General features: G+C 40.2%; 5 protein-coding genes across 6 annotated transcripts; 2 read left to right on the top strand and 3 right to left on the bottom strand.

Annotated features, from left to right (window-relative positions):
• Positions 1–2,135: 2,135 nt before the first annotated feature.
• On the top strand, positions 2,136–7,383 carry LOC137742051 (RNA demethylase ALKBH10B). The gene is made up of 7 exons (XM_068481792.1): positions 2,136–2,840; positions 5,109–5,239; positions 5,361–5,478; positions 5,706–5,807; positions 5,965–6,080; positions 6,256–6,410; positions 6,493–7,383. The coding sequence occupies exons 1-7, from the start codon at positions 2,288–2,290 to the stop codon at positions 6,953–6,955; spliced, it is 1,638 nt and encodes a 545-aa protein (XP_068337893.1). The 5' UTR covers positions 2,136–2,287; the 3' UTR covers positions 6,956–7,383.
• Positions 7,384–13,452: 6,069 nt separating this feature from the next.
• LOC137741997 (uncharacterized) lies at positions 13,453–15,511 on the bottom strand. Its single transcript, XM_068481722.1, has one exon. It carries the CDS (start codon positions 15,408–15,410, stop codon positions 13,680–13,682), a length of 1,731 nt encoding a protein of 576 aa, XP_068337823.1. The 5' UTR covers positions 15,411–15,511; the 3' UTR covers positions 13,453–13,679.
• Positions 15,512–18,474: 2,963 nt separating this feature from the next.
• On the bottom strand, positions 18,475–20,200 carry LOC137743735 (probable galacturonosyltransferase-like 4). Its single transcript, XM_068483680.1, has one exon. It carries the CDS (start codon positions 20,115–20,117, stop codon positions 19,053–19,055), a length of 1,065 nt encoding a protein of 354 aa, XP_068339781.1. The 5' UTR covers positions 20,118–20,200; the 3' UTR covers positions 18,475–19,052.
• A 1,113-nt stretch (positions 20,201–21,313) lies between these two features.
• On the top strand, positions 21,314–23,611 carry LOC137742362 (exosome complex component RRP4 homolog). Its single transcript, XM_068482211.1, has 7 exons — positions 21,314–21,528; positions 21,669–21,770; positions 21,870–21,915; positions 22,050–22,139; positions 22,670–22,735; positions 22,831–22,896; positions 23,010–23,611. Exons 1-7 carry the CDS (start codon positions 21,374–21,376, stop codon positions 23,457–23,459), a joined length of 975 nt encoding a protein of 324 aa, XP_068338312.1. The 5' UTR covers positions 21,314–21,373; the 3' UTR covers positions 23,460–23,611.
• A 2-nt stretch (positions 23,612–23,613) lies between these two features.
• LOC137742363 (auxin-binding protein T85-like) lies at positions 23,614–25,706 on the bottom strand. 2 transcript variants are annotated; one of them, XM_068482214.1, is made up of 5 exons: positions 25,568–25,706; positions 24,759–24,865; positions 24,262–24,465; positions 24,116–24,183; positions 23,614–23,920 (listed from the first exon to the last, which is right to left on the bottom strand). In XM_068482214.1, the coding sequence occupies exons 1-5, from the start codon at positions 25,704–25,706 to the stop codon at positions 23,809–23,811; spliced, it is 630 nt and encodes a 209-aa protein (XP_068338315.1). In that variant the 3' UTR covers positions 23,614–23,808. The 2 variants fall into 2 exon arrangements, with proteins under 2 accessions (XP_068338315.1, XP_068338313.1); XM_068482212.1 differs by having other exon boundaries at positions 25,575–25,697.
• Positions 25,707–25,829: the final 123 nt, after the last annotated feature.

The following is a 25,829-nucleotide window of genomic DNA, read 5'->3' as shown; positions in this document are numbered from 1 at the left end:
CAAAGAGAAGATCTGTACGGACAAGATATCCAGCAACAAGAAGAGAAAAAAAAAATTTGAATTGAAGAACGCTCCGAATATTTGACGATTTTGAATGTGTCGATATCAATGGTGAGCTTAAAATCCGCCCTCGGCATGAGAGGGCAGTTAAGCATCAATAATATAATATACTTTGGATTCTTTGACTTAAATCATAAACTAATACGCTTCTGCAATACATATTAAGAGATTATTGAAAAATTCACCCAATATTTAATTTGATAAAACTGTAATTAAGAACTTGGTTATAATATAAGGCTGAGTTCACATCCAAATTACCAAATTAGGACATTGGTACCATATAAAAATATTAGACGGTTCATGAGTAATACAATTCCAAAGTTTATGGAAAAATAATGACAAAAGTAGTAGATGAAAATGCAGAAAAATTGGAAATGTAAATGGCCAAAGCGATTTTATAAACTTACCATATATGCGTTTGCTTGGAAGTGTTTTTAAAATAACTGAAATTATTTTTAATGAAATTGATTTTGAGTTCCAAAAGTGACACGCCCGGACCAAGATCAAGACGTGCTGGCCGTCACGCACTTTATATGTTTTTTTTATTAAAAGAAGCACATATCTTGTGCTTATTGCAGGAAGCACATATCTTGTGCTTCTTGCATGAAGCATTTATCTTGTGCTCCTTGCAAGAAGCACTTAAAGTACTTTTCCAAAATTCCTTTTAATTTTTATTAAGGATTGGTTTAAAAAATATTATCATCAAAAGTATTTTCAGTCATTTTAAAAGCCTTTCTAAATGAGATATGTTTTCATAGACGTTTCAAACCCTAACCTAGTTTGCTTTTTTTTACATTATCGTATCGATCGTCACCATTAGACTAGTGTTACTTACCAATTTTGACGCGAGTTTTACAACGATAAAAAGCGCCATAATAAAATTACGCCATCGTAACTTTGGATTCTTTGAATTAAATCATAAACTAATACGCGCTTCTGCAATACATGTTAAGAGATTATTGAAAAATCCACCCAATATTTAATTTGATAAAACTGTAATTATGAACTTGGTTAGAATATAAGGCTGAGTTCACATCCAAATTACCAAATTAGGACATTGGTACCGTATAAAAATATTAGACGGTTCATGAGTAATACAATTCCAAAGTTTATGGAAAAATAATGACAAAAATAGTAGATGAAAATGCAGAAAAATTGGAAATGTAAATGGCCAAAGCGACTTTATGAACTTATCATACATGCGCTTGTTTAAAAGTGCTTTTAAAATAATTGAATTTGTTTTTAGTGAAATTGATTTTAAATTTCAAAAGCACTTTAATTGTTTTTTTTTAAAAGAAGCACATATCTTGTGCTCCCTGCAGAAAGTACTTAAAATGTTTTTTCAAAATTCATTTTGATTTTTATTAAGGATTGGTTTAAAAAGCATTGTCATCAAAAATATTTTCAATCATTTTAAAAACCTTTTCAAATAAGATATGTTTTGTTAGACGTTTTGAACCCCAACCTAGTCTGCTTTTTTTTTTTTTTTTTTTTTTTTTTACATTATCGTATCGATCATCACCATTAAATTAATGTTACTTACCAATTTTGACGCGAGTTTTACAACGATAAAAAATACCATAATAAAATTACGCTACCGTAACCGAACTAATTACAACAAAGTACTACAAATATATTGATTTGAAACAAATTTAAAACCTCTCAAATAAAACGAAAACAAGTACTATTAATTAAATCAGCTAATCGATCGAAGTCTTGGATTTATCTATACGGTCCAAAAATGAAAAGTAGAAAGCCTTTTTCTTATACATGTACACTGGTGCACGTGAAAATCCCCGCCAGCCAAATATTGCACGTGCCATAAACCTAATTCACTCAGAGAAAGGGTATATTTGTAATTTTACCTCTACTTACCCTCCGTCCCCGCCTCTGCAGTCGGCCAACTGTGCCCTAACTATCGTTCCACCCATTTTAGCCAACAACCCCAAAATAGTGCCACGTATCCCACCTCTAAATTGCCACATCAACCGGTGGTCCCCACCGACACAGACATTGCCACTCTCACTCTTTCTCCGGAGTATATATAGAGTCCCCACCCAGAGCCCTCCATGTGAAATTTTCTTCCGCCTCCTTCTCTACTCTTCTTCCTCTCCCTCCTCCTCAAATCTCCCGAGTTTCAGAGAGGAACGCCGGAAAAATACCGGAATTCGGTTCGGAGTGTGTAAAAAAGAGAAGGGAATTGATTTCGGGATTAACGGTGACATAGATGTCGATGGCGGTTGGGCCAGGGGTGTCGCTGAGTGATGGAGCCGCCCCGGTGCTGGGACCCGCAATGATGCCGATGCCGGCTCCGGTGACGGTGGTATCAGACGCGGTGGCGAAGGACGCTATTATTGGTTGGTACAAAGGAGAATTTGCGGCGGCAAACGCGATCATCGACGCCCTCTGTGGGCACCTGGCTCAGCTCAGCGGAGGAGGTGACGAGTACGCCTCCGTTTTCGCGGCGATACACCGAAGGAGGATCAATTGGATCCCGGTGCTCCAGATGCAGAAGTACCACTCCATTGCCGATGTGATGGTGGAGCTCCGAAACGTCGGGTCGAAGAAGGTGGAGATGGAGGACCAGAAGGCCTGCGTCGAGAACGGCGACGTTTCGAGAACAGAGGAAAATTGCAAGAGCGAGGAGGTTAAACCGTGTTTGGACGAAGAGAAAGTGAAGGAAAGTGACGAGAAAGTGGCGGAGAGTAATGGAATTCGCGCCGCCGCCGACGAGGTAGCCGATGAGGAGGCTTCGCCGGATAGCGAGATTACTGATGCAGGTAAATAATCTGATTCATTTCCTCCACGGTTGAATTTTTAATATTAAATTCTGAAATTTGATATGAATCGAATTCGATTTTTTGATAAATTTTTAATCGGGATTCAGTTGTGTTTGAAATTCCAATTTAAGCTACGTAGTTGTAGCTGAGAAAGTTCTATTTTTCTGGTTTTACGAAGCGTTAGGTCCGTTTGGTTAGTGAGAAAAAAAGAAAAGAAAAGAAATAAACTTGTTTGGAATCTAAAGAGCTTTTCCTCTGCTGTTTGGTATCCGAGAAAATAAAATATAATTTTATTAGATATTTTTCTGATTACAAAAAGATATATTATTTTAATTATAAAGAAAACTACTTTTTTTTTTTTTTGTCCATTATTTTAGGAGCAACATTTTTTCTTTCCCCCAGATCCGAGATTCAAGACTTATTTTTGGAAATAGGTAAAATTCAAAACGTCGCTTTCCATTTCCTCTACTTGGAGATTGAAAACCCTGTTTTCCATTTTCTCTGCTTTGAATTCAACGTTGTGTTTCTTTACGTTTAAGAAAACGTTAAGAATACTGTTTTAAGGTGAGATTTTATTTTAAGATTGTCAACTACTACATATTTTGGTACACTATTCTATAATATTATCATGAAAATTATGTCAAAAATAAAGGTGGCAGAGAGTCAGATTTTTAATAGAGTCTGTTTGGTGATGCTTCTAATTTTCCAGCTTAACTAATCTCTCTTTATTATTAATTATATCTTTTTAATTTCCAAAAAAAAAAATTAATTTGAAGAAATTAAAAATTAAAAGGTAAAAAAATAATTTAGTGTGGCTGGAATCGTTTTCCCGAGGTTTTAGCGGGGATTTCAGATTTTCGAGGTGGAGTGGTGAAGGAAAAAGTTTGGATGCAACCGGTGTGAGAGTTAGTTGGGCGCTCGAGAAGCGTGCCGTTTGATTTCAAGGGTAGGCGGCGCCTGATCATAGCCGCTGACGTCACGGGTTGCGTTTGGTTTGTTGGTTCAATCTGGGTTGGCAGGTGCTCTTTGACAAAAGTTTGGGTGGTCATCCCAACATTAAAATTAATTATTATGGTGTGGGGCCCAGCTTGCTATGGGCCCGGCTAGGTTGATAATACCGAGTTTCGGGGCAAGCCAGGGGTTAAGTTGGCAATGAATTGCGTTTGGGTTTAGCATTTTAATTTTTATGAAAACTAATGAAATGAATTTGAAAATTTTGAGTTTTAATTAAAATAACAAAAAAGTGTTAAGTGAATAGTATCATGAGTGACTTTTTAAAGTAAAATTGTCATTTTTCGTTAAAATAAACAGTACCGAAAGTATTTCGTTAAAACTCTCTTTAATTTTTGTTTATGATTGTGCCAATTCACTTTTGATTAACACACAAAACGATACGAAATAGTAATGTAATACTACATGTACCCACTTGTACCCTTTTTTTTATTTATTTGGACATACCAACTAGATTCGACGTGTGTTAATCTGCACACCTCGTTTCTTATATTCGTATAAGTTTCGAGTAGTGTATCATGCTGCCGAATTACCAACCGGCTGGGGTATCATTATGTTTGGACAGCCGGATCAGCTGTTTAAGGTTCCGATATTCTCTATGCTTATAGTGGTGTGTTGTGTGTAGCCTTACTGTTTAATTGTTTGTTACTGTGTCCGGCCTATTTGGTTGTGCGCGGTAAGTAGGGATAGCTTTTGCTTTTTGTAAAAGCACTTATGAGCGGCAGGTGGAAGCATTGGCATATTGGGAATAAAATGCCCATATCTCCATTTTTATGTTTTAGAAATTGTGATGAAGATTTACATTCCACAAATGCATCATCTGAAGCTTATTCAAAATTTTATGTACCTCCTAATTCACAGTACTTAACAGTTAAATCGATATGTAGAGAAGATTATGCATAATTTACGATTTTGACAGTAAAAAAACACTCTTGTTCTGTTCTGTTTCAAAAGGATTGCGTACAATACATGCTTATCAGTGATTTATTGCAAATCCAATGTTTGTAGACTCGGATTTGATAGAAACTTTGCATCATTTCTGTATGATAGCTATTTTGGCATAGTTCGATAAATGCTAGTTCGTTAATTATACGCTAGCTGACTTCGGTACAATATAACCAACTGTTTTTTGGATCAGTTGACAGGCTATTGTTTATCAGTTATCCATCAGATTAACATAGATTTTTGCTAGTGAACTCATTTGATTATAGAATGCATTCTTTTTAACGATTTGATTACCTTCTGCTTTTACTGCAGGTTCACAAGAAGCGCAGCTCAATTCAGTAAACGAGGAAATATGCTCTAATCATGATGAGTGTGAGGCACGTCGTACCCAGATCAAATTGACTAAAGGTTTCTCAGCAAAGGAGTCGGTCAAGGGGCATATGGTGAGTTCTTCCTCAATCTAATGTCACTCTGTAAGATAGAAGTCAAAGAGTTGATATGCTGTATATTCTGGTAAAAAAAATCAGGTAGTTATTACTGACTAGCAGATGACCGCACTGGCAGGTGAATGTTGTGAAAGGGTTGAAGCTATATGAGGACATATTCGCTGACACTGAGCTCTGCAAATTGACTGACCTTGTAAATGATCTCCACGCGGCTGGAATTAATGGAGAGCTCTCAGGTAAAGGAACCCTTGTCTCATCCTGGGTTGTATCTTATTTTGGTCTCATATATTGTTCTATTACGTCGTTTTGTGTAATGGAGATAATTGTAGTAATTCATTTGTTCTTAAAAAAATTGGCTTCCGAAGTTTGAATGCGAAGCTTTCCATGTAGCTTTATTGAGGCTAACTCGTTTTTTTTTAACATAGGAAAGGCTACTATAAGTTATCTTCTTGATTGAATACAGGCGAGACCTTCATTTTGTTCAACAAGCAGGTTAAGGGAAACAGGAGAGAGCTTATTCAGTTTGGTGTTCCAATTTTCGGGCAGATCAAGGAGGATACTACAAGTAATAACCGAAACTAGTAATGCATACTTCAACTATTTATATGTCATTTCGTTTAGTTTGTCAAATTTTGGACAATGTCTTATTATCAGCGATTCATTTCTATGCATTGCATACTAAATACCGAAACTAACTTTAATTTGTTTTCTTGTGTTTATAGGCAATATAGTGCCGATTCCAGCTCTTCTCGAAGATGTGATTGATCACTTTGTACTATGGCAGCTAATTCCGGAGTATAAACGACCGAATGGTTGCATGATCAACTTCTTTGAGGAGGTATTCTATGTTTTGCTTGCTGCATTGTCATGATACCGCCTGTGTTATTGTTTACTAGAACATAGCTGCAAAGAGGGCGCTTCGCCGCATTAGTTTGTGTTATAAGTCTTTGTTTATGCACTTTCTTTTTAATTTAAGAGAGAAACGGTTTTAATTGCAATCATTTATTTTGTAGGGAGAATATTCACAGCCATTCCTGAAACCACCGCATTTGGACCAGCCCATCGCCACTCTTCTCCTCTCTGAATCAGCAATGGCTTTCGGGCGCACCCTTCTGAGCGATAATGATGGGAACTACAAGGGGCCGCTGATGCTATCACTGAAACAAGGGTACGTATTCTTAGTTCTTTCAGTTTCACTTATCTTTTCACGGTGGTCGAAAAGCGCAAACGTTAATGTTTAACTTCTGCAGGTCCCTTTTAGTCATGAGGGGAAACAGTGCTGACATGTCACGACACGTGATGTGTCCATCTCCTAACAGAAGGGTGAGCATCACTTTCTTCAGAGTCCGAGTAGACTCCAACCAGTTCCAGTCGCCCCAAAGTCCAACAAACAATGGTGCCATGACTCTATGGCAACCCGGGATGGTAAGCCCATACACGATGCCAGATGGAGCAGCTCCCAATGGTTATGAGGCAATGGATGTGATGCCCAAATGGGGTGTCCTTCGTGCTCCAGTAGTCATGGTAGCCCCCGTTCGTCCTATGGTATTGAGCCCTCAAAAAGTCCCTCAAAGTGGTACAGGGGTTTTCTTGCCCTGGACCATGGGATCAAGAAAACCAGCAAAGCATCTCCCACCTCGTGCCCAAAAGGGACGGCTTATGGCACTCCCTTCCCCTGCAGAGTCCAGTTCTGAGCCCGGCATCAGTGTCTAATGGAAGAACGAAGATCCGAAGTTAGTCAGAGACAGCCCTGGGTCCAACAACGATATGAATCAGCATAGCGTTCACGTTCGCATTTGTGTTCTACACGAGTCTTTTCTTGATGTACAAACAGAGCCTCGGTGCTGTTAGAAGAGTCGGTTTTTTTTTTCGATTTGTTTTCGCTTCTTTTGTCTCAGTAAGATTAAGGCTGCAGGGGTGATTACAGTACTTTTTTATTGGATGGTGTACGGCCTTCGTAGTTAGTAAGAGTATCAAGTTTGTGGGGTGTGAATTTTAGCTCAAGTAAAAGGAGCTGAATTTTGTATTATGTTAAAAGTTTTTCATAGATAGGTTGAATTATTTTGTACTACATTTTCAGTTTCCGAAAAATGGAGTGATACGTAGTGGTAATTTTTTTATACAAGCGATATTTAGGTGAAGTGGATACAAACACACGACTTTCGGTGACAGGATTAATGCACTAAACCACTCAAGTTTTAAGTCTCGTACGAATTCAGAGCCATTACATTGAAACCAAAACGTGAGACTTTCTTTTACAGGAACTGAAGAAGGGGCGTTAGGCGTATAAAAGCTACAAGCATATGCAAATGCAAGAGACTTTGTAAAAATATATTCAACTATATTGAATTGATTCAAAAAGGATACCAAAGGCTTTATACACAGACTCATTCTCTTGGAAGAGAATTAACCTAGCCTACAATCTAGCTATACAAAAAAGGAAGATTTTGTACATATCAATTACAGACTTTGTTTCCTATTCTAAGCCAAGATATCAGGCATCTTGATATCATTGACTTCTCAACACTCCCCCTCAAGTTGGAGAGTGTACGTCGAGAACTCCCAACTTGCGTATGATGGATGAGAAAGCCTCCTTTCCTAATGCCTTTGTGAATACATCTGCAAGCTGGTTTGAAGAGGGAATGTATCTTGTGACGACTGATCCATCTTGTATCTTGTCTCGAACAAAGTGACAATCAATCTCTATATGTCTAGTTCGTTCATGAAAAACTGGATTAGCAGCTATATGGAGCGCCGCTTTGTTGTCACAATGTAGCAAGGCCGATTTTGGATGAAGCAAACCTAAATCCCTCAGAAGATATCGAAGCCATGACAGTTCACAACAAGTTCCAGTCATGGCTCTATATTCGGCCTCTGCTGATGATAAAGAAACGGTCTTTTGTCTCTTTGATCTCCAAGAGATCAACGAAGAGCCCAAAAAGACGCAATAACCTGTAGTTGACCTTCGTGTCGTAGGACATCCCGCCCAGTCTGAATCACAATATGCGCTTAAGTTTAAGTTGTTTTGAGAAGAGAAAAACAAACCTTGTCCAGGCGTACTCTTCAAGTATTTCAGAATTCGGAGGGCTGCTTCCATATGCGGTTGTCGTGGTTCATGCATGAATCGACTTAACACATGCACGGGATAAGTGATGTCCGGCCTTGTAATAGTTAAATAGATCAATCGACCAACCAACCTTCTATACTTTGCCAGATCTTTAAGCAACACACCAGTGTTAGAAAGTTTAACATTCTGCTCCATAGGAAACTCCACTGGGCGAGCTCCCAAAAGACCACTATCTTTCAAAATTTCTAAAGCGTATTTTCGCTGAGAAATAAAGATCCCTTTCTTTGACTGTGAAACCTCTATTCCCAGAAAGTACTTCAAGTTACCAAGATCCTTGATTTTGAAGTGACCATGAAGAAATCTTTTAAGAGCATTAATTCCTTCAGGATCGTTGCCAGTGATCAAAATATCGTCAACATAGATCAGGAGAGCTGTAAAGGATTGCCCTTGCTGCCTCGTAAATAAGGAATAATCTGCCTTTGATTGAATATAACCAGCGGATTTGATTGCTTCTGAAAACTTTGCAAACCATTGCCGGGAAGCTTGCTTCAAGCCATAAAAGGATTTATTAAGGCGACATACGATATTCTCCCCCTGTCGCCGAAGACCAGGAGGAAGGGTCATATAGATTTCTTCATGAAGATCACCATGAAGAAAAGCGTTATGGACATCGAGTTGGTGGAGAGACCAGTCTCGGGCAGCAGCAAGGGCTAATAAACAACGAACAGTGACCATCTTAGCAGTAGGGGAAAAGGTATCGTGATAATCAACACCTTCAAGTTGAGTGTAACCCTTGGCGACGAGGCGAGCCTTATAACGTTCAATAGAACCATCAGAACGATGTTTGATCTTATACACCCAACGACAACCAATGGGAGCTTTGCCGGCAGGGAGAGGAGTGAGTGTCCAAGTATTAGTGGCTTCCAAAGCACGCAGTTCAGAGTCCATGGCAGCTTGCCAATGGGAATGAAGGGCAGCCTGAGCATAAGTGTGAGGTTCTACCTGCTGACTGATAGAAGCAAGGAAAGATTGTTGTTGAGGTGAGAAACGATGATAAGTGAGAAAATTAGCAAGAGGATACCTTGTACCGGTGGGAGGACCTGTCGACGAAGAGGATGAATCGATTGGTTGGGTAGAAGGCCAAGTAGGGCAAACATAATCACTGAAGCGAGCTGGAGGAGCTGAGCGACGATCAGAGCGGCGAAGCACGGGTGCAGAGGGCTCGGAAGGTTCTGGAGGCACGGGCGCTGGGAGCGCTGATATGGCAGGAGCAGGGACAGAGAGAGATGTAGCATCGGATGCGGGAGGAAAAGACTCAACAGGTGACACGGGAGAAAGAATGGGTGCGGAAGGGGATGCGGAGGGATCAGTGTAGTCAAGAAGGGGTTGAGGTAAGACAGGTCTGGGAAGCTGGTCATCAGAGATGGAGTGATGTTGGTAAGGGAAAAAATGCTCGTGGAAAATGACATCACGGCTGGTAAAAAACTTATGGGTGGTGAGGTCGTAGAGTTTATAGGCTTTTTGGCCAACAGGATACCCTAGAAAAACACACTTATGAGCACGGGGAGCAAACTTATGAGAAATGTGAGTATTTGTGGCATATGCAAGACATCCAAAGACTTGTAAGTGGGAATAGGTAGGGGATTTGGAATAGAGACGTTCAAAAGGTGTAGTGTTGGAAAGAATTTTGGTAGGGAGACGATTAATAAGGTGAATTGCTGTGAGCACACATTCACCCCAAAAACGAAGTGGTAGGTTGGCTTGGAAACGCAAACTACGGGCTGTTTCAAGGATGTGACGATGCTTGCGTTCTACAACCCCATTTTGTTGGGGCGTATAAACGCAAGAGTATTGGTATATGACACCGTGGTCTTGGAAAAAATCACGAAGGGAGAAAAATTCACCTCCATTGTCCACACGGATTTGACAAACAAGTGTATTAAATTGAGTACGAACATAAGAGAAAAAATTCTTAAGGAGGTGTTGGGTCTCATTTTTGTGATGCATAAGAAAGATCCATGTGAAACGAGAATAATCATCTACTATGGTCAAAAAATATTTGGCTCCACAAGTAGAGGCAATTTTATAAGGACCCCAAATGTCACAATGAATCAAATCAAAAGGTTTCTTGGTTGAAATGGTACTAACACCAAAAGGTAAACGACTTTGCTTGGCTAATGGACAAACATCGCAAGCATTATTAGACTGAAAAGGAAAATGTAACATGTTTTTGGACATAAAATCTAATCTAGATGATGACAAATGACCTAAACGTCGATGCCACAACTCTGTAGGTGATAGAACCATGTTGCAGAAACGCCTTGAGGTGCCATCTTGAATAGGAGCCAACGCCACCAAATAGTAGAGTCCTCCCCGTTGCTTACCCAAACCAATCGTCCTCTTCGTGGTCAGGTCCTGCAAAATACACCAAGTGGGAAAAAAGGTGACGGAACAATTTAATCCTCCAGTAATTCGACTCACTGACATCAAATCTACATTAAAAGTAGGCACACACAACACATCTCGTAGTAAAAAAGTAGAACTCAAAGGTAAATCTCCAGTTGCTACAATAGATGCTTGTTCTCCACTTGGCAATAAAACTGGCAGCATATTAGAATTTTTCACACTATTAGTGAGCAGTTTCGGTGAGGAGGTGATATGGTCCGTCGCACCACTATCGATAATCCATCGATGGAGATGCGAAGGATTTTTTGACAAACCTTTGGTAGTGGTGGTAGCATTGGCTTGAGGGGCAGCAGATGCATCTTTGCCATTCATAATACTGAAAATTTGTTGAAATTGAGAATCTGATAAACCTGACATCACGGACTGCATTTCTTGCACAGAAGGTCCTTCAGAGGAAACTATGTTAGCTGACGAAGAGCCGGTGTCTCGCTTGGAGCGATTCCCACCACGGGGATTAAATTTGTTGGTCTTATGAAGACGATGCCCAGGTGGGTATCCATGCAACTGGTAACAAGTATCAATAGTGTGGTAATCTTGATCGCAGTGCGTACAATGCATGGGTTTGCGAGTGGAAGAACCTGAGGACTTTGAATGGTGGCCCTGGCGAACTGCCATGGCTGCCGTTGCAGTGGTGGTGCGAGAAAGGGTCAAAGAGCGCTGTTTCTCCTCCTGTGAGATTGAGGAGTAAGCTTGACGTACAGTAGGCAAGGGATTCATCAAGAGGATTTGTCCTCGAACAGCACTATATGAATCATTGAGTCCCATAAGGAACTGCATCAACCTGTTCCTTTCATTTTGAGCACCGCATGTGCATGAGGATGAATCACTGTAGGAAGACAACTCGTCCCACAGACTCTTCAACTTGGTATAGTAGGCTGCAATAGAGAGTTGATCTTGAGAAAGACACGAAATATCCCACTGCAATTGAAAAATCCGAGGGGCATTACTTTGGGAGTAGCGTTCTTCCAATTTGTCCCAAATCTCATGAGCGCTAGTCATGTAGAGGATGCTGTCTGAAATATCTGAATCGATTGAGTTGATGATCCAGGCAACAATCATGTCGTTGCATCTCTTCCATGCAGCATGATCGTTCGGCTGGGTTTTTGCTGATGGTTGTGGAACAGTGCCATCAACAAAACCAATCTTGTTTTTAGCACTCAAGGAAATCTTCATGGCTCGGGACCAGGTGGAATAGTTGTCCCCATTAAGGGGTTTCGAGACCAGCACCATAGCTGGGTGGTCTGAATGATGAATGAACAGTGGATTGGAAGCATCAGGCTTGCTTTCGCTCGAAGTTCGATCATCGGCCATGGCTAATGATCAATGGAAAAAACACGCTGCTTGTGATGAACAACGGCAAAGAGAAACAACAGCAGAAAAAAAGAACTAGGGTTTTGGCCTAGCTCTTGATACCATGTAAAAATATATTCAACTATATTGAATTGATTCAAAAAAGATACCAAAGGCTTTATACACAGACTCATTCTCTTGGAAGAGAATTAACCTAGCCTACAATCTAGCTATACAAAAAAGGAAGATTTTGTACATATCAATTACAGACTTTGTTTCCTATTCTAAGCCAAGATATCAGGCATCTTGATATCATTGACTTATCAACAGACTTTCTTTTGGATGAGAGGGAACTGCATGTAATTCACATTCAAAACGTGAAAACCGCGCTTCATAAATAGATCTAGCACGTGATTCGGAGTGTCTGTGGTTCGGGAAACCTCCTGATCTTCTACGGACGTGTTTGTCTTTAAATGATGATGTTTGTCGGAGAACTTCTGATTAGAGCATCTCTCACACCGGGTGGAACAAGAGTGAGCAGGTGAGACCGAAACGCAAGAAGTCTCGTGCTTTTGGTTGATGATGTTTGTCGGAGAACTCCTGACTAAAGCATCTCCCACACCGGGTGGAACAAGAGTGAGGAGGGGGGACCGAAATACAGGAAGTCTCATGCTTTTGGTTGATGATGTTTGTTAGAGGACTTCTGATTAGAGCATCTCTCATACCAGGTGGAACAAGAGTGAGCAGGTGAGACCGAAATGCAAGAAGTCTCATTCTTTTGGTTGATGATGTTTGTCGAAGAACTTCTTATTAGAGCATCTCTCACATTGGATGGAACATGAGTGAGGGGGTGCGGCTGAAACACAAGAAGTCTCGTGCTTTTGGTTGATGATGTTTGTCGGAGAACTTCTGATTAGAGCATCTCTCATACCAGGTGGAACAAGAGTGAGGAGGGGGGACTGAAACACAGAAAGTCTCGTGCTTTTGGTTGATGATGTTTGTTAGAGGACTTCCGATTAGAGCATCTCTCATACCGGGTGGAACAAGAGTGAGTAGGTGAGACCGAAACGCAAGAAGTCTCATTCTTTTGGTTGATGATGTTTGTCGAAGAAATTCTGATTAGAGCATCTCTCACATTGGATGGAACATGAGTAAGGGGGTGCGGCTGCAACGCAAGGAGTCTCGTGCTTTTGGTTGATGATGTTTGCTAGAGGACTTCTGATTAGAGCATCTCTCATATCGGGTGGAATAAGAGTGAGCAGGTGGCACCGAAACACAGAAAGTCTCATGTTTCTGCACTATGACCGATGTAGTTAGACACTCCTACCCCGAGTTATTATCCAACATCATCTTAAGATTTTGCTAAGTAATGGTAAAAATCCACAAATTAATGAAATTGAATACTTTTATAGACAAGGCTGGCTGATTTAACATCACAAATTACAGATATAAAGGAATCTATTTGCATTTTAAACCAACTGATAAAATAACAGGGATTTTTTTTAAAAGAATCCCCCTTTACATATATCACACTTCCAAGAACAAATTGGGGGAGTACATAATAATTTCGTGCACTAAATTTAAGAACCATGAACCCTCTAATTTACTTGCTACTCAAGCTTGAGCTGGTACATCATCATCATCCTCAATATCCCAGCTTAAATCTTCTTCTTCTTCAGCAGCAGCAGTACTGAGCCGCTTTCGGAGCTCGGCTTTGTTAGTAGGACTTCCACTTCCACCACCATGGCCAACTTCTTTATCATCAATGCTGCTAAGATCCTCAATCTCATCCCATCCAAGGTCTTCTTCCTCCGGCGTCGAGGACCTGATTGAAACCGCCGGAACGTCATTGCCTTTACCGGATTCAGCAACCCCATTCTTCTTCCCTTCCACTACCGCTTTCTCCTCCAATTTTGATGGCCCGTCTTTCTTCGCGGAATCCCTTTCTACCTGCATTTTCTTTTCGGACTCCTTACCACCACTCAACTCCACATCATTACCCTTCTTTTCAACAATTTGAGATTCCCCAACAGAGCTACTCTCTTCCTTAACAACCTTCTGATCAGAAACTTTGCTGACCAGTTCGCTATTCGCAGCTAAATCATCCTTCTTCGACGCCACATTCGCTTCTTCAACAACAGTGCCTTTAGCGGCAGCTATGTTCTTCTTCCCTTCAACTGCCCCTTTCTCCTCCAATTTCGATGGCAAATCTTTCTTCCCGGAATCCCCTTCTACTTGCATTTTCTTTTCAGACCCCTTATCACCACTCAACTCCACATCATTACCCTTCTTCTCAACAATTTGAGATTCCCCAACGGAACTACTCTCTTCCTTATCAACCTTCTGCTCACAACCTTTGCCGACCAATTCACTATTCGCAGCTAAATCATCCTTCTTCGACGCCACATTCGCCTCTTCAACAACACAGCTCCCTTCTCCCCCATTATTGGAACTCTTCTCTCCAACCTCATTCCCAACCTTCAAGTCCTCAACTTTCCCATCTTTGCCAGAACTTTCAGCAGCCACTGCAGTACTTTTCACCGAATTCGCTTTCAACACCACATTGTTCACATTGTCATCATACTCATCATCATCAACATCCCAACTCAACTCCTCATCCTCCTCGATCGAAATCGCCCGCTTAACGAGATTCACTCTCACATCCTCAGCCTGCCTCAGCTTATAAACCCTATAAAAGTACCTACACCAAAAGCTTTCGTGATTAACGCTGTTCGGAACAACGCTTTTGTAAATCCCCTCCATAGGTCCGTTTTCTTCTAAAAGCCTCTCGATTTCTTCACCTTTCTCCTCCAAGTCGAACCCAGATTGCCATTTTCCGTAATCATCCAAATCCTCAGGCTCCTCACAGTAAGTGCTAGCGTCACCCTGAATCGCACGCACCTGAGCGTCAAACCTACTGTACCTTTTCGAATTCATGCTCTGCTGAGAGCTAAAGCTTTGGTCTTTGGCGTCGGAGGAATCCGATTCGTCGCCGGCGAGGATCTGGGCCGTCCCTTGCAGCACTGTGTTCCCGAACTCATCGATGACGTGCCCCACCGTCTCCAACGACCCCTGAGCCACCTCGATCTCTTTCTTCAGACCCAACCCGAATTCTTGCAGGTCGCGGCGGTAGGTCTCGATCACCGACTCGGATCTGGTCGATAGCGTCTTGATCAGATCGCCGAACATCCACCCGCCGGTGTTGCCGGTCGGGTTGGGATTGGGTTGTGTCGGTGGGGACTTCGGATCTGGGTGTTCTTGTTCTGGGTTGTTGGGAGACCCGGTTTCGGATTCGGGGTTTGGGGGATCTGGGTCGTCGGAGAATACGGATTTGAAGAAATTCATGGAGGAAAAATTGGGAAAGCAGAGGGATTGGGATTTACCAGAAAATTTGGAAGAGAGAGAGAGGGGTTGGAGTAGAGTGAGAAACTGGAAATTTAGGGACGTTAACGTGCGCTTGAAGTGTAGTTCGAATCAGTGAGGTGGGTGGTCAATGTCTTGCTTGGTGTTTGGGCTTCAACTATGGATATGGCCCCAAAATAAAGTATGGATTATTGGCCCAATACTTTGTTATAGACCCAACATTGAGCAAGCCCACGTGTCAAGCAGGGACGAACATCAGTAGTGATCTTTCCGATTAAAACGGAAAGGGATCCTCTCCGGATCCCTTCCTCCTAGTCAATCAAGTCCGGAGATCTGTGCCATTAAAATTTGATCCAACAGCTAAAGTTATTATATCTTTTAAAGTGGGCCCTTATTTGTAGTCCTTGTATCAAATTTCAATGGTCCGGATCCTCGGACTTAGTGGATTAGGAAGAAGGGATTCGGAGAGGATCCCTTTCCGATTAAAACGGTCATCGCCCAATAGATTATGGGTATTGTTTTTCACTGTAAATGAGTTGTGTTAGATTCGATTCTTATCAAAGGTGAATTTGGACGAAGTTATTATGGCAATGTGTGGCTTAGCCAAGTCCCCTACCTCCTTTGTGTAAACACATCACTATATTAAAAAATAAATAAAAAAATAAAAACAATATTTAAAAGTAATTGTATGAATAACATGCTAGTCGAAATTCACATCGACACGAAGGCGTGAGACCTCCATGTCGGATCTTTCCCATATGTTTGTGGGTTATGGGAGATATCATAGAGTTCAATTTCATCCTCGACCCATGACCAATATGAGCTTGGTTTTCTTGGTAACACTCGAAATTTTTTATAGTGGCTCCGTCTATGTCTCATTTCATTTATATGATTCCTAAAAATTAATTATACAAGACATTATATAGATGTTCAGGCATGCACTTCGTTTTGGGCTCTAAAGTTCAATGTCAAATACTACGGCGGAGTATTGTAAGTGTTTATCCCAGTATTTGCCGGTGCACATGAGATTCCGATGACGTCCATTCAAGTTTATTAACACTCTGGTTGGGTTGATTCTTTCAAGTTCCCGATTACGCCAGCCGAACGTGAAAGAGCCAAAACTCATCCTGAAGTGTGTAAAAATCAAGAGGGGTTGCTGTTTTGGAATAAAAGTGATTGCAAGCAAAGTAAAATTCTAGCTCTCTCCAAATGCATGGTATCATATGAATTTCCCTATGATATTCTTGCAAGTTGCTTTTGCTTCGTACCAAAGTCCTATCAAAGGAATTTAACATATTATCTTATCTTCCCCCAATTTGAGCTAACAGAATACTTGACATAAAACCAGTGTAAGGATATTTTAGGACTCATACAGTTGAACCCCGCTTAGTGAGATAAAGTTTGTCTTATCTTCACCCTTTGGGTTGGATTACAAGACAAAACTAGTATTAGTTCTTCCATAAAAGTTATAACATTCTTTCTTTCCTACTTTTCATTACCACATTTCCAAGCATGGAATCACACATCCAAATGACTTTGCAGTTTGTTCGGTGCACATAAATAATCTTCATCCCCAAACACTCCATCTAAACCTTCATCCCCAGCCTCCGTCGGAGCTCGTCTTTAAATCTAGCTTCTCATTCGAAATTAAGCAATGCAGGAGAAGCTCAACCGCACCGAGCCTACTGGCATTTGCCACAGGATCTTCACCTTCATTGTGAATAGCCTGGTCGGTAGACTCCTTGTTAAGCAAGTAATGTTAGGCCATCCGATGCCTGATCAAGACGAACAGCCTATGATTCCAGCTGCTAACCCTAATGGGGTTGAGACAATGGACCTTCATGAGGGTAGCCAGACGCCGGAGAAGGATTCTGGTCTTCAGATTCAAGTTCACTACAAGCAAACCGATGGCTTTGAATCGTGGACGCATATTGACAAGTTAGGTGATCCAGTGAAGGCCAATGTTTTCGAACACAAGGGCAACCTGACGAAGGTTTTGAGCATTAAAGATGTACCGAAACCAGATAAGGAGAAAAATAGTATGAAGAAAGGAAAGGGTGTAATGGGTGGCGAAAAGTTGACACTAGCAATGGAGATAGAAGATGATGATAAAGGATCAAAGATTGCGTTAAGGCGGCGCGTAAGGCCACTTTTTCACATTGCTCCAAACATAAACGAAAAATTAGAAGCGTTTATTCAGAGCAGAAAGGAAGCTATGAGGAGGAACTATGGCATTGAGCCGAGGAAGTCTTAGCCCGAGAAATATGTCATGTGGCGGTTGGCGCGGTGGCTCGTCGGAGTTGCAAGTTTACAATTACTGAGACTATTAGGTAGTTGCAAAGAGCTTCCTAAAGGTGGCTATTGTCAAAACTATGTACTGTACTGGTTATTATGCACTTTAGCTTTTTAAAGTAGTTTTATACATGTAATTAAGAAGAAGAAAAAAAAGTAAATTTGTACATGTAAAGAGCAGCATTTGCAATTAAAGTTTTTATTAAAAGGAGTTTGGCGATGAGCAAAATAGGATGATAAATTGGGAGAATAATGTGGATTATATAACTCATTACTTTTTCAATTAGGAGAAATTGTTGCGTATGACATGTTTGATTTGATGTTTTTTTTTTTTAACAAACGATAGACTGATTACAATAATTTTATCTAAATTATGAAGAAGAGGATTTAAAGTTAAGCACAGAGGGTGACGTACATTGCTATAACGAACTCAGCTAAACTCATGTTTGCATGACATGTTAATTTGATTAATTAGTTTTGTCAATTTGATTGTCCACTCAAATGATAACATTTGAATTAAGAACATTATGTGATTTTGTCACCTACATTGAAATTTTTTAAATTTCTCGATAAGAATGTGTGGTTAAATCTGTTCAGTGTGACCATTGGGTCTCTGAAACCGCGAGGAAAAAGAATCATATGTAACAAAAAATCAGAAAATTGATGTGGATGGGATATCCGAGACTGGATAATTTGAAATTGCCAAGAGACTTCCATCAAAATTTCGGCATTGGTAACCTTGTTTGGTGGTAGAAAGAGTTAGTTTTTTAAGTAATTTTGGAGTCTCAATTGCTTCATCTCATCAAACTATAAGATGCTACAAGAAGTACAAGAAAAACTATACCAAAAATGAAAAAACAACAATGTATCAACAAATTGTTAGGCTAAATAAACTTAATTATACACTAAACTGGATTTGGAGACATAATTTCGTATTTAAACAAATACTGTTGAGGGCCGCCATAAAACTCCGGTAAGAGGATCTTCCGGCGGTCAAAAGCTATGCTGATAACATTATGTGGTCTTCTTCCTCCTCCATGTGTTTCCTCTAAGTACGAAATATGCCCTACTTGCAATTAACCAGCCTTAACCCAAATTAGTTTACTCCCCAAAGTTTTACTTTCCTTTCTATACTTTTCCTTTATTTTTTTTACTTGGTCTAAGATAAAAATCAAAGGGTAAAAAGAAAAAGGATAGCAACCTACCCATTGACCATTTTTTCACCTTCTTGCTCTTCTAGTTAATCAAACTCCCTTATCCCCACTGACCCAAATTTCATAGTCCAAAACTATTTTTCACCTTCTTGCTTTTCCCACCATTGATCTCATCATCTCATTCTTCAAAATGATGAGCTGATGAACGGTAGAGATCATAGGGGGCCCACAGATGATCAACGGTGCAGGGCTTTCTTGAATCTAACCTCAACCAGGGTTTGCCCTTCCCACTCCAATGCAACAGGCTTATAGGGCCAGGATGCAAACTCCTACACTTGCCTTCGAGATTGTCCCCACCGAGTCCATGTTGATTCCACCTGTGATGAACGGCTGTGATGTCTCCAGCCAAAACCAACAAAAATGGCGGCAAAGACCCCAAATGGTAAATTCGCTTCTGCTTCTGCAACACCATCCACTCCTCCATTTTCTTAGTGTACTCACCTTGTCTCCATTTATCCACGTCCACCACCATCACCCCTGTGTTGAAATAGCAAGGATTTCTGCCCTCAAACGTTTTGGACATTTCACCGTCGGACCAGAACGATTTTGTGAAATATTGGGTGAAGTTTGCATGGCAATATTCTGGCGCTGCCAATACCTTGCCTTGCAAGTCAACCTTCCATAACTTTGCCACGTCATCCACAACCACGAGGTCCGAGTCTAGGTATAGAACCCTCTTCACATCAACTGGAAGTATGTCGGCTAGGTAAATACGTGCATAGTTTAAGGGTTGGTCCAAGGCTTGGCGTATCGACTTTGATATTTTCCCACGTACCCTATTCGAATCGAAGCGGTAGACATTAAAGTTGAGGTAGGGGAAGGTGGATTGGATGTTGGAGAGCACCTCGGGATCGAACCGTGCCCAGAGAAAGTGGAACTCGACAATCCCTGGGCACATCGAGTGCTGCAGTATTGAAAGCATGGCCGCCATGGTGCCTCTTAGGTAATTGGAGTCTAGTGTCATGGCAATGTGAATTTTCTCTGCATGCTCACAGGCATCCATGTTTTGGAAAGCTGGTGCTTCTCGAAAGATGGCAACATTCGGAGAAGGTTTCCGGATGATGCCAAGCCGGATGCCTGTGGTGGCGGCAACATGGGTGGGGCAATGGAGGAAGATGAGAAGGTGGATGAGGATGAGGAGGAGGAGAGACAGGAGGCCATGAGATGTCGATGAGACGGCCATCCTGCCCTTGATGGTAGAAAAAGGTGGTGGAGGGGATCAAGGAAGAAGAGGAGGACCAGGGAGAGTGGTGGCCATAGGCTGGTTGAGAGAAGGTTTAGGGGAGAGGTTAGAGGTTAATGATTGATATAACAAAAATTTGGGGGGAGGAGGCAGGTCGGTGGGATTGTGAGGAAGAGAAGATTACTCGGAGGAAGAGAAAGAGGGGGATTTGGTTTTTGTAACAAGGTTAGGTAATTAGGTTATACGTACGACCCCATGTAACAAAATATAGCAAGGCAATTATACTATTATATTATCCAAAATTATTAATGCTTGCTTGATGGATTCACTTTCTTGATATTATTTTAGGCAGTTTTATATTACCTTTCATATTTTTCTGCCTCTTTAAAAGGGAAATATCATTTGTTTAAAAAAAAAGGAAATATATTTTTAATGGAAATTTTGGAGATCAAATCTTCTGCATTCAAAAATCTATGTGGTTTCTCTGTGATCTATTTTATTTGTTTACATCTTGCTATTTATTTAAAGTTCACTCAACAATGTTTAACTCTTCAACTTATCTCTTTAATAAAATAAATAAATATAAATTAAGTTAAAAAGAACACCTGTTACTCAAGTAAATAGGGCAGAGAGAAGCCACCAAAAACTTTGAGTGCAGAATATTTGAACTCGAATTTTTGCATTTTTTTTTCTTTTTTCATGTGTAATTGACATTAAATTCATGGACGTCAAGTTTCTTCAATGATGTGAACAAAGAAAAGGCAATTTTCAATTATTATTTTTTTTTTTCCCTGTTTGCCGAAAGGGCAAATTTTCAAGTTGCATGCTAAATTCCCAAGTATAACAAGTTAGTAAACGAACTCGAATCTTGACCCTATATTTTCTGCTGTGATCTATATAGTTGTTTAGGTCTTCTACTTAAGATCACGATTCCAAGTTTGGGATCTGCAAAATTTTTGATGTCGGTAATACGGTCCGGTACATTAATTTTCATAATATAATTGGTTGAATCATTTCTCAAGTTTCTAACTAACTGTATTATTACACTTAGTCTAGTGGTCGTATTTCAAGAAAAATCTTTCTAACGAGGCCCAATGATCCCATTCTAATGTGGGCTTACTTTCATCATTTTTTAAATGGGCCTTAAAATGTTAGCCCCATTCATTGCTTCCCAAATCCATGCAATGATCTAAGAACTCAGGCTAGGGTTCAGGGTTTTTCTCCTTTCACTCTCTGTCTCTTCCACAGCGAGAAAGATGAAAGATTTACAGCTTTCGCTGAACCAAACCCAGAAGGTCCGGCTGCAGAGAGCTCTCGAAAAGCTCGAGTCTTTGGCTTCAAAGGCCAATTCCAACGCTTCCGTCACCGTCGCTGATTCCATCCCCGTTAACTACGAAGACGGCCTTCTCAAGTACGTCTCTCTCTCTCTCTCTCTCTCTCTCTCTCTCTCTCTATAATGCTCTGATTTTGGGATTTTCGACTTGGGTTTTCTACAAATTTTTATCCAAGTGTAAAATAATTTATGGGTGTCTCGGATTTTTGTGAATTCAGGGGACATGGGACCTCTGAGGTCAATGGGGAAGTTGTTGCGACGGTTTGCGGCGTCGTCGAGAGAGTCAATAAGCTGGTTTATGTGCGTTCTTTAAGGGCCAGGTACTTACTAATTAAGTGTTTAATTTTTTTGGTTTTTAGTTAATTTTTGTTGAAATTTTAATCATTTGGCGCTTATGGAATTTTTGAAAATAAATTAAGGTACAAACCAGAGGTTGGAGATATCATAGTGGGGCGTGTTATTGAGGTGAAAACAGGAATGCTGAACTACAATTCGATTAATTTTATCAAAAGTCCGATTATTGATGATTTGCTTTCTTTGTTGAGAAACATTTGGTTTTATGAGTCTTTTTTGTGATCTTGTGATAAATTATGGTTTAGGTTGCTCCGAAGCGTTGGAGAGTGGAGATAAACTATAGCCATGATGCAGTGTTGATGCTTTCTTCGATGAACTTACCTGACGGCATACAGGTATAACTGTTAGCCCAAGTTGGCAGCAAGCATCAGTAGTGATAACTTTCTTTTACCAGATATGCAATTCATAGTGTTGCTAAATAAGTGAGTCGGAGTGGTGTAAAACACTTTCAAGAAGAATGCTAACTGGTTCGTCATTCAGTAGATTGTCCACTGTTTACAGTTTTGTTGATTAGTGACAAAAGATAACTGTGAGATGGAACAAGGGAATGCCAATTTTACAGTTGGACATATTTGACACAGAGCGTGGAATTCTGTTCTATGGATTCATATAGCTGTATATATATCTGTTAGATGATCTAGATTTTCTTTGTTTGAATTTTTGTTTATCAATCTGAACACTACAGAACCCTTTGATTCGTTATATTCTATTTATTTAGATAATTTGAACCCCTTTTCAATAGAAGTCACGTATTTCCGCCATCCACTCTTGAAATAGAAACATGTTCAGATTCAATTTGGATTTTCCACTACTGTAAATGTTGCGTTACAATCCCTCATTTAAGTTTCACTCTTTCAATTGCTAGAGGCGCCGAACTGCCCTGGATGAACTCAACATGCGCAGCATTTTTGAAGAGAATGATGTCATTTGTGTAAGTCATGTAACATGTATTACTGGCCTAATTGAATAGAAAAAAGGAACAAATTAAGACTTGATCCATTGTTACAAATACTTTCCCTTTTCCAGGCTGAAGTTCGTGGTTTCCAACATGATGGTTTACATCTCCAAGCAAGAAGTCAGAAGTATGGAAAGGTTTGTCTTCTATATAATTCGTTAACTTTTAGAAGGATGCTTCTGAACATTTTGTTCAGGCATTATCCGTTATTTGTTAGTATTTCTCACAATGATTGTAACCTGCTTTGCAGCTTGGAAGGGGTCAGTTGCTCACAGTTCCTTCTTATCTAGTGAAACGACGAAAGCAGCACTTCCATCATCTAGAAAACTATGGCATTGACCTGATACTTGGCTGCAACGGTTTCATCTGGGTTGGTGAACATGTTGAAGTTACCGACGATATGCTAGTGGATCACAAGTCTGAACAACATGATACCAAAGCCGATAAAAGTTCCATTAGTCCCGAAGATCAGGAGAAAAACTACACTCCGCAACAGACAAGAGAGAACATATGCAGAACTGCAAATGCTATCCGCGCATTGTCTACATTAGGCTTCAGTATTACCGTAGAAGTGATCATGGAGACGGTTGATTTGAGCAGTTCTATAAATGTTGCTATACATGAAATGCTCGGCGCAGAGTTTTGTGTTCTGGTTGCAGAAAAGGAGGCTGTACGGCGAAGCATGACTAAAAAGAAGTGACGATTTGTTGTCTAACTTATGTAATCTGTGGTCAAGAGGAGTCCTTCCTGTAACTGTGTTCTCATCTCTTCGTATCTTATACCTTTGTATCAGTAAACAGAAATTTTTTATCGTTCGAAATCGCTACGGGTGTCATAACTTTCGTCAGTCTATCATCCCAATTACTTGCCATTTTGCGAATTGCGGAACCCCGCTTGCAATCATCCCAATTAACATTTGTGAGATTTTGCTACAAAGTACAAATACAGTGTGTATCTGAAAACTTTAAACTCTACAAACTCCATGCCTTTTTGCGAACGATAACAAGATTAGATGATTTACAACGGTTTTATGCGACGTTTCTAAGATATCATAGCTCATCCTTTGGCGGCGATTCAACTTCGAGGCATTCTTCGTCCCAAAAGTAGGGGTACTTCAACTTTGCAGCAGTGTGAGGCATGAACCAGTCCTCATATATGAACCTGAATGTTGAAACCAAGGGTGGAAGTATCATTCACCGTTCTTTACAATCCGAAAAAGAAGAAACAAATAACCTGGCATGAGAACGCGAAAGAATTGCATCTGCATATCATGGTGCTCTATTTGATATCGGACTGAAGTTGAAGAAGTAATAGATGATATTAAACATAGAAGATGAAAGAAGGTGGATTGCATACACTTTAACTGGCGGACGAGATATGGTGACAAGCACTTGCAAATCCTCATGTTCATTTGTATTCCGGACCTGCAAAGCAACGAGTAAGTTGTGAATTGCCTATCGGAGAAAAATAAAACATATTAAGTGTAGAATGCTTAGGTTTACCTGGTGAGCATCGTTCACAGGTATGTGAAATGTGCTATTTGCAAAGATAGAGAACTCTTGTGGCTTTCCAGGGAACTTCTCGTGCGAGCTCGGTGCAAGGTAAAGAGTTCCACTTCCCTTTAGGACAACAAAAACTTCTTCACAAGAATGCCTGTGTATTGGTGTGCCTGATCCTGGAGCAAATGTTTGTAGCCATACCTCAGCCTGTGAACCCAATAACTCTATCATATACATCTCCCCCCAAAAAAATTCTTGAATTCATAACTTGTTCATCGCAAAGTATGATCTACAATGTCCAAGGCACGTCGAAGGACAAGAAGTTTTAGATATAGACGGTTTAAGATGACAGCACATATACACGAGTATATTATCGGACAACTTTCAGTGAAATCTTGCTTGAGGTCATTGTGCAAATCAAATGGTGTAGACTATAGTCCTCTAAGCCACTATGATCACAAGAACAATAAATTCTCAAGCGAATGGTGGAACGGATATACCTCTTTCAACCCGTGCAAGAGTGAACCAGCAACAGTTGTGTGTGCCAAACCCGCCCTTCCATAGTTATTCTGTGGAAGCTCACTTATATTTCTTACTAGAGGTAATCCTGCATCCAACATATACATTTTAAGCAATATAATAGTTAATTAATTAGCTTAATCCACAACATTATTAAGCATATTACCCACAACCCGAAGGATATAAGAGAGTCGAAGATTTCACCATGTGGGCAAGCACAAAATTCCCAGGAAACAACCAAAACATCAAGTTCAAGAAGGGAAGAAAACAGAACCAAACACCATTAGAGACATTAATTATGAATCAAATGCTCATTAATCATTAAAATAGAGCTCGTTTGGAAGTGCTTTTAAAATGATTTAAAGCGCTTTTAAAGAAAATGCTTTTGGGTTGCAAAAGCACTTGAAGTTTTTTTCAATATTTACTTGCATTTTTATTAAGATTTGAGTCCAAAAACCTTTTCGCCAAAAACGCTTTCAGCCATTCTAAATGCACTTCCAAACAAACTCATATACACTAGCAATTAATAGTTAATTAGCTTAATCTATATCATTAACAAGCATATTACCCACAATCCGAAGGATATAAGAAAGTGGAAGATTTCACCACATGGGCAGTCTCAAAATTCCCAGAAAATACAATATCACACACCATTAGAGACATTAATCATGAATCAAACGCTCATTAACCATAAACCAATGATCAAGAAAACAACTACTAACACTCTTTGATGGAAAAAAATGAGATTTGAAGCACGAATTGTGTAAATTCATGAAAGATTAAGAAGGACCTGTTACCTTTGAGTGAGCATTTGGAAGCTTCAGATACTGCAGAGAAGAACAGCAAGCTGAAGAAGAAGATAGTAAGCGAAGAAGGCCCTGCCATTTTCTCGCTCCTTCCGCAACTTCTACCGTCTCTGATTCTTTCATGAGGAATGCCAAGTAACTTTGTTCTTTAATTTACTTTTTGTTGGGTTGCCGCAGGCCCAAAACCACTTTTAGGCCCAAAATCACTTTTATGAGGGATAAGGCACAAAAGAGTCCAAGACCAAA

Source organism: Pyrus communis, chromosome 8, assembly GCF_963583255.1.
Source record: "Pyrus communis chromosome 8, drPyrComm1.1, whole genome shotgun sequence".
NCBI classification, from domain to species: Eukaryota; Viridiplantae; Streptophyta; class Magnoliopsida; order Rosales; family Rosaceae; genus Pyrus; species Pyrus communis.
The sequence above is the reverse complement of the archived record's forward strand: the minus strand, read 5'-3'. Positions and strand labels throughout refer to the sequence as shown.

Coding starts and splice junctions, on each gene's coding strand:
- LOC137743735 (XM_068483680.1), bottom strand. CDS start 20,117: ATGGCCGTCTCATCGACATCTCATGGCCTCCTGTCTCTCCTCCTCCTC.
- LOC137742051 (XM_068481792.1), top strand. CDS start 2,288: ATGTCGATGGCGGTTGGGCCAGGGGTGTCGCTGAGTGATGGAGCCGCC. Junction 2,841..5,108: donor TAGCGAGATTACTGATGCAG/GTAAATAATCTG, acceptor CTTTTACTGCAG/GTTCACAAGAAGCGCAGCTC. Junction 6,081..6,255: donor TGATCAACTTCTTTGAGGAG/GTATTCTATGTT, acceptor TTTATTTTGTAG/GGAGAATATTCACAGCCATT.
- LOC137742362 (XM_068482211.1), top strand. CDS start 21,374: ATGAAAGATTTACAGCTTTCGCTGAACCAAACCCAGAAGGTCCGGCTG. Junction 21,529..21,668: donor TACGAAGACGGCCTTCTCAA/GTACGTCTCTCT, acceptor TTGTGAATTCAG/GGGACATGGGACCTCTGAGG. Junction 21,771..21,869: donor GTGCGTTCTTTAAGGGCCAG/GTACTTACTAAT, acceptor AAATAAATTAAG/GTACAAACCAGAGGTTGGAG.
- LOC137742363 (XM_068482214.1), bottom strand. CDS start 25,706: ATGAAAGAATCAGAGACGGTAGAAGTTGCGGAAGGAGCGAGAAAATGG. Junction 24,184..24,261: donor CTGTGAACGATGCTCACCAG/GTAAACCTAAGC, acceptor GTTGCTTTGCAG/GTCCGGAATACAAATGAACA. Junction 23,921..24,115: donor TCTCGTCCGCCAGTTAAAGT/GTATGCAATCCA, acceptor TTCAACATTCAG/GTTCATATATGAGGACTGGT.
- LOC137741997 (XM_068481722.1), bottom strand. CDS start 15,410: ATGAATTTCTTCAAATCCGTATTCTCCGACGACCCAGATCCCCCAAAC.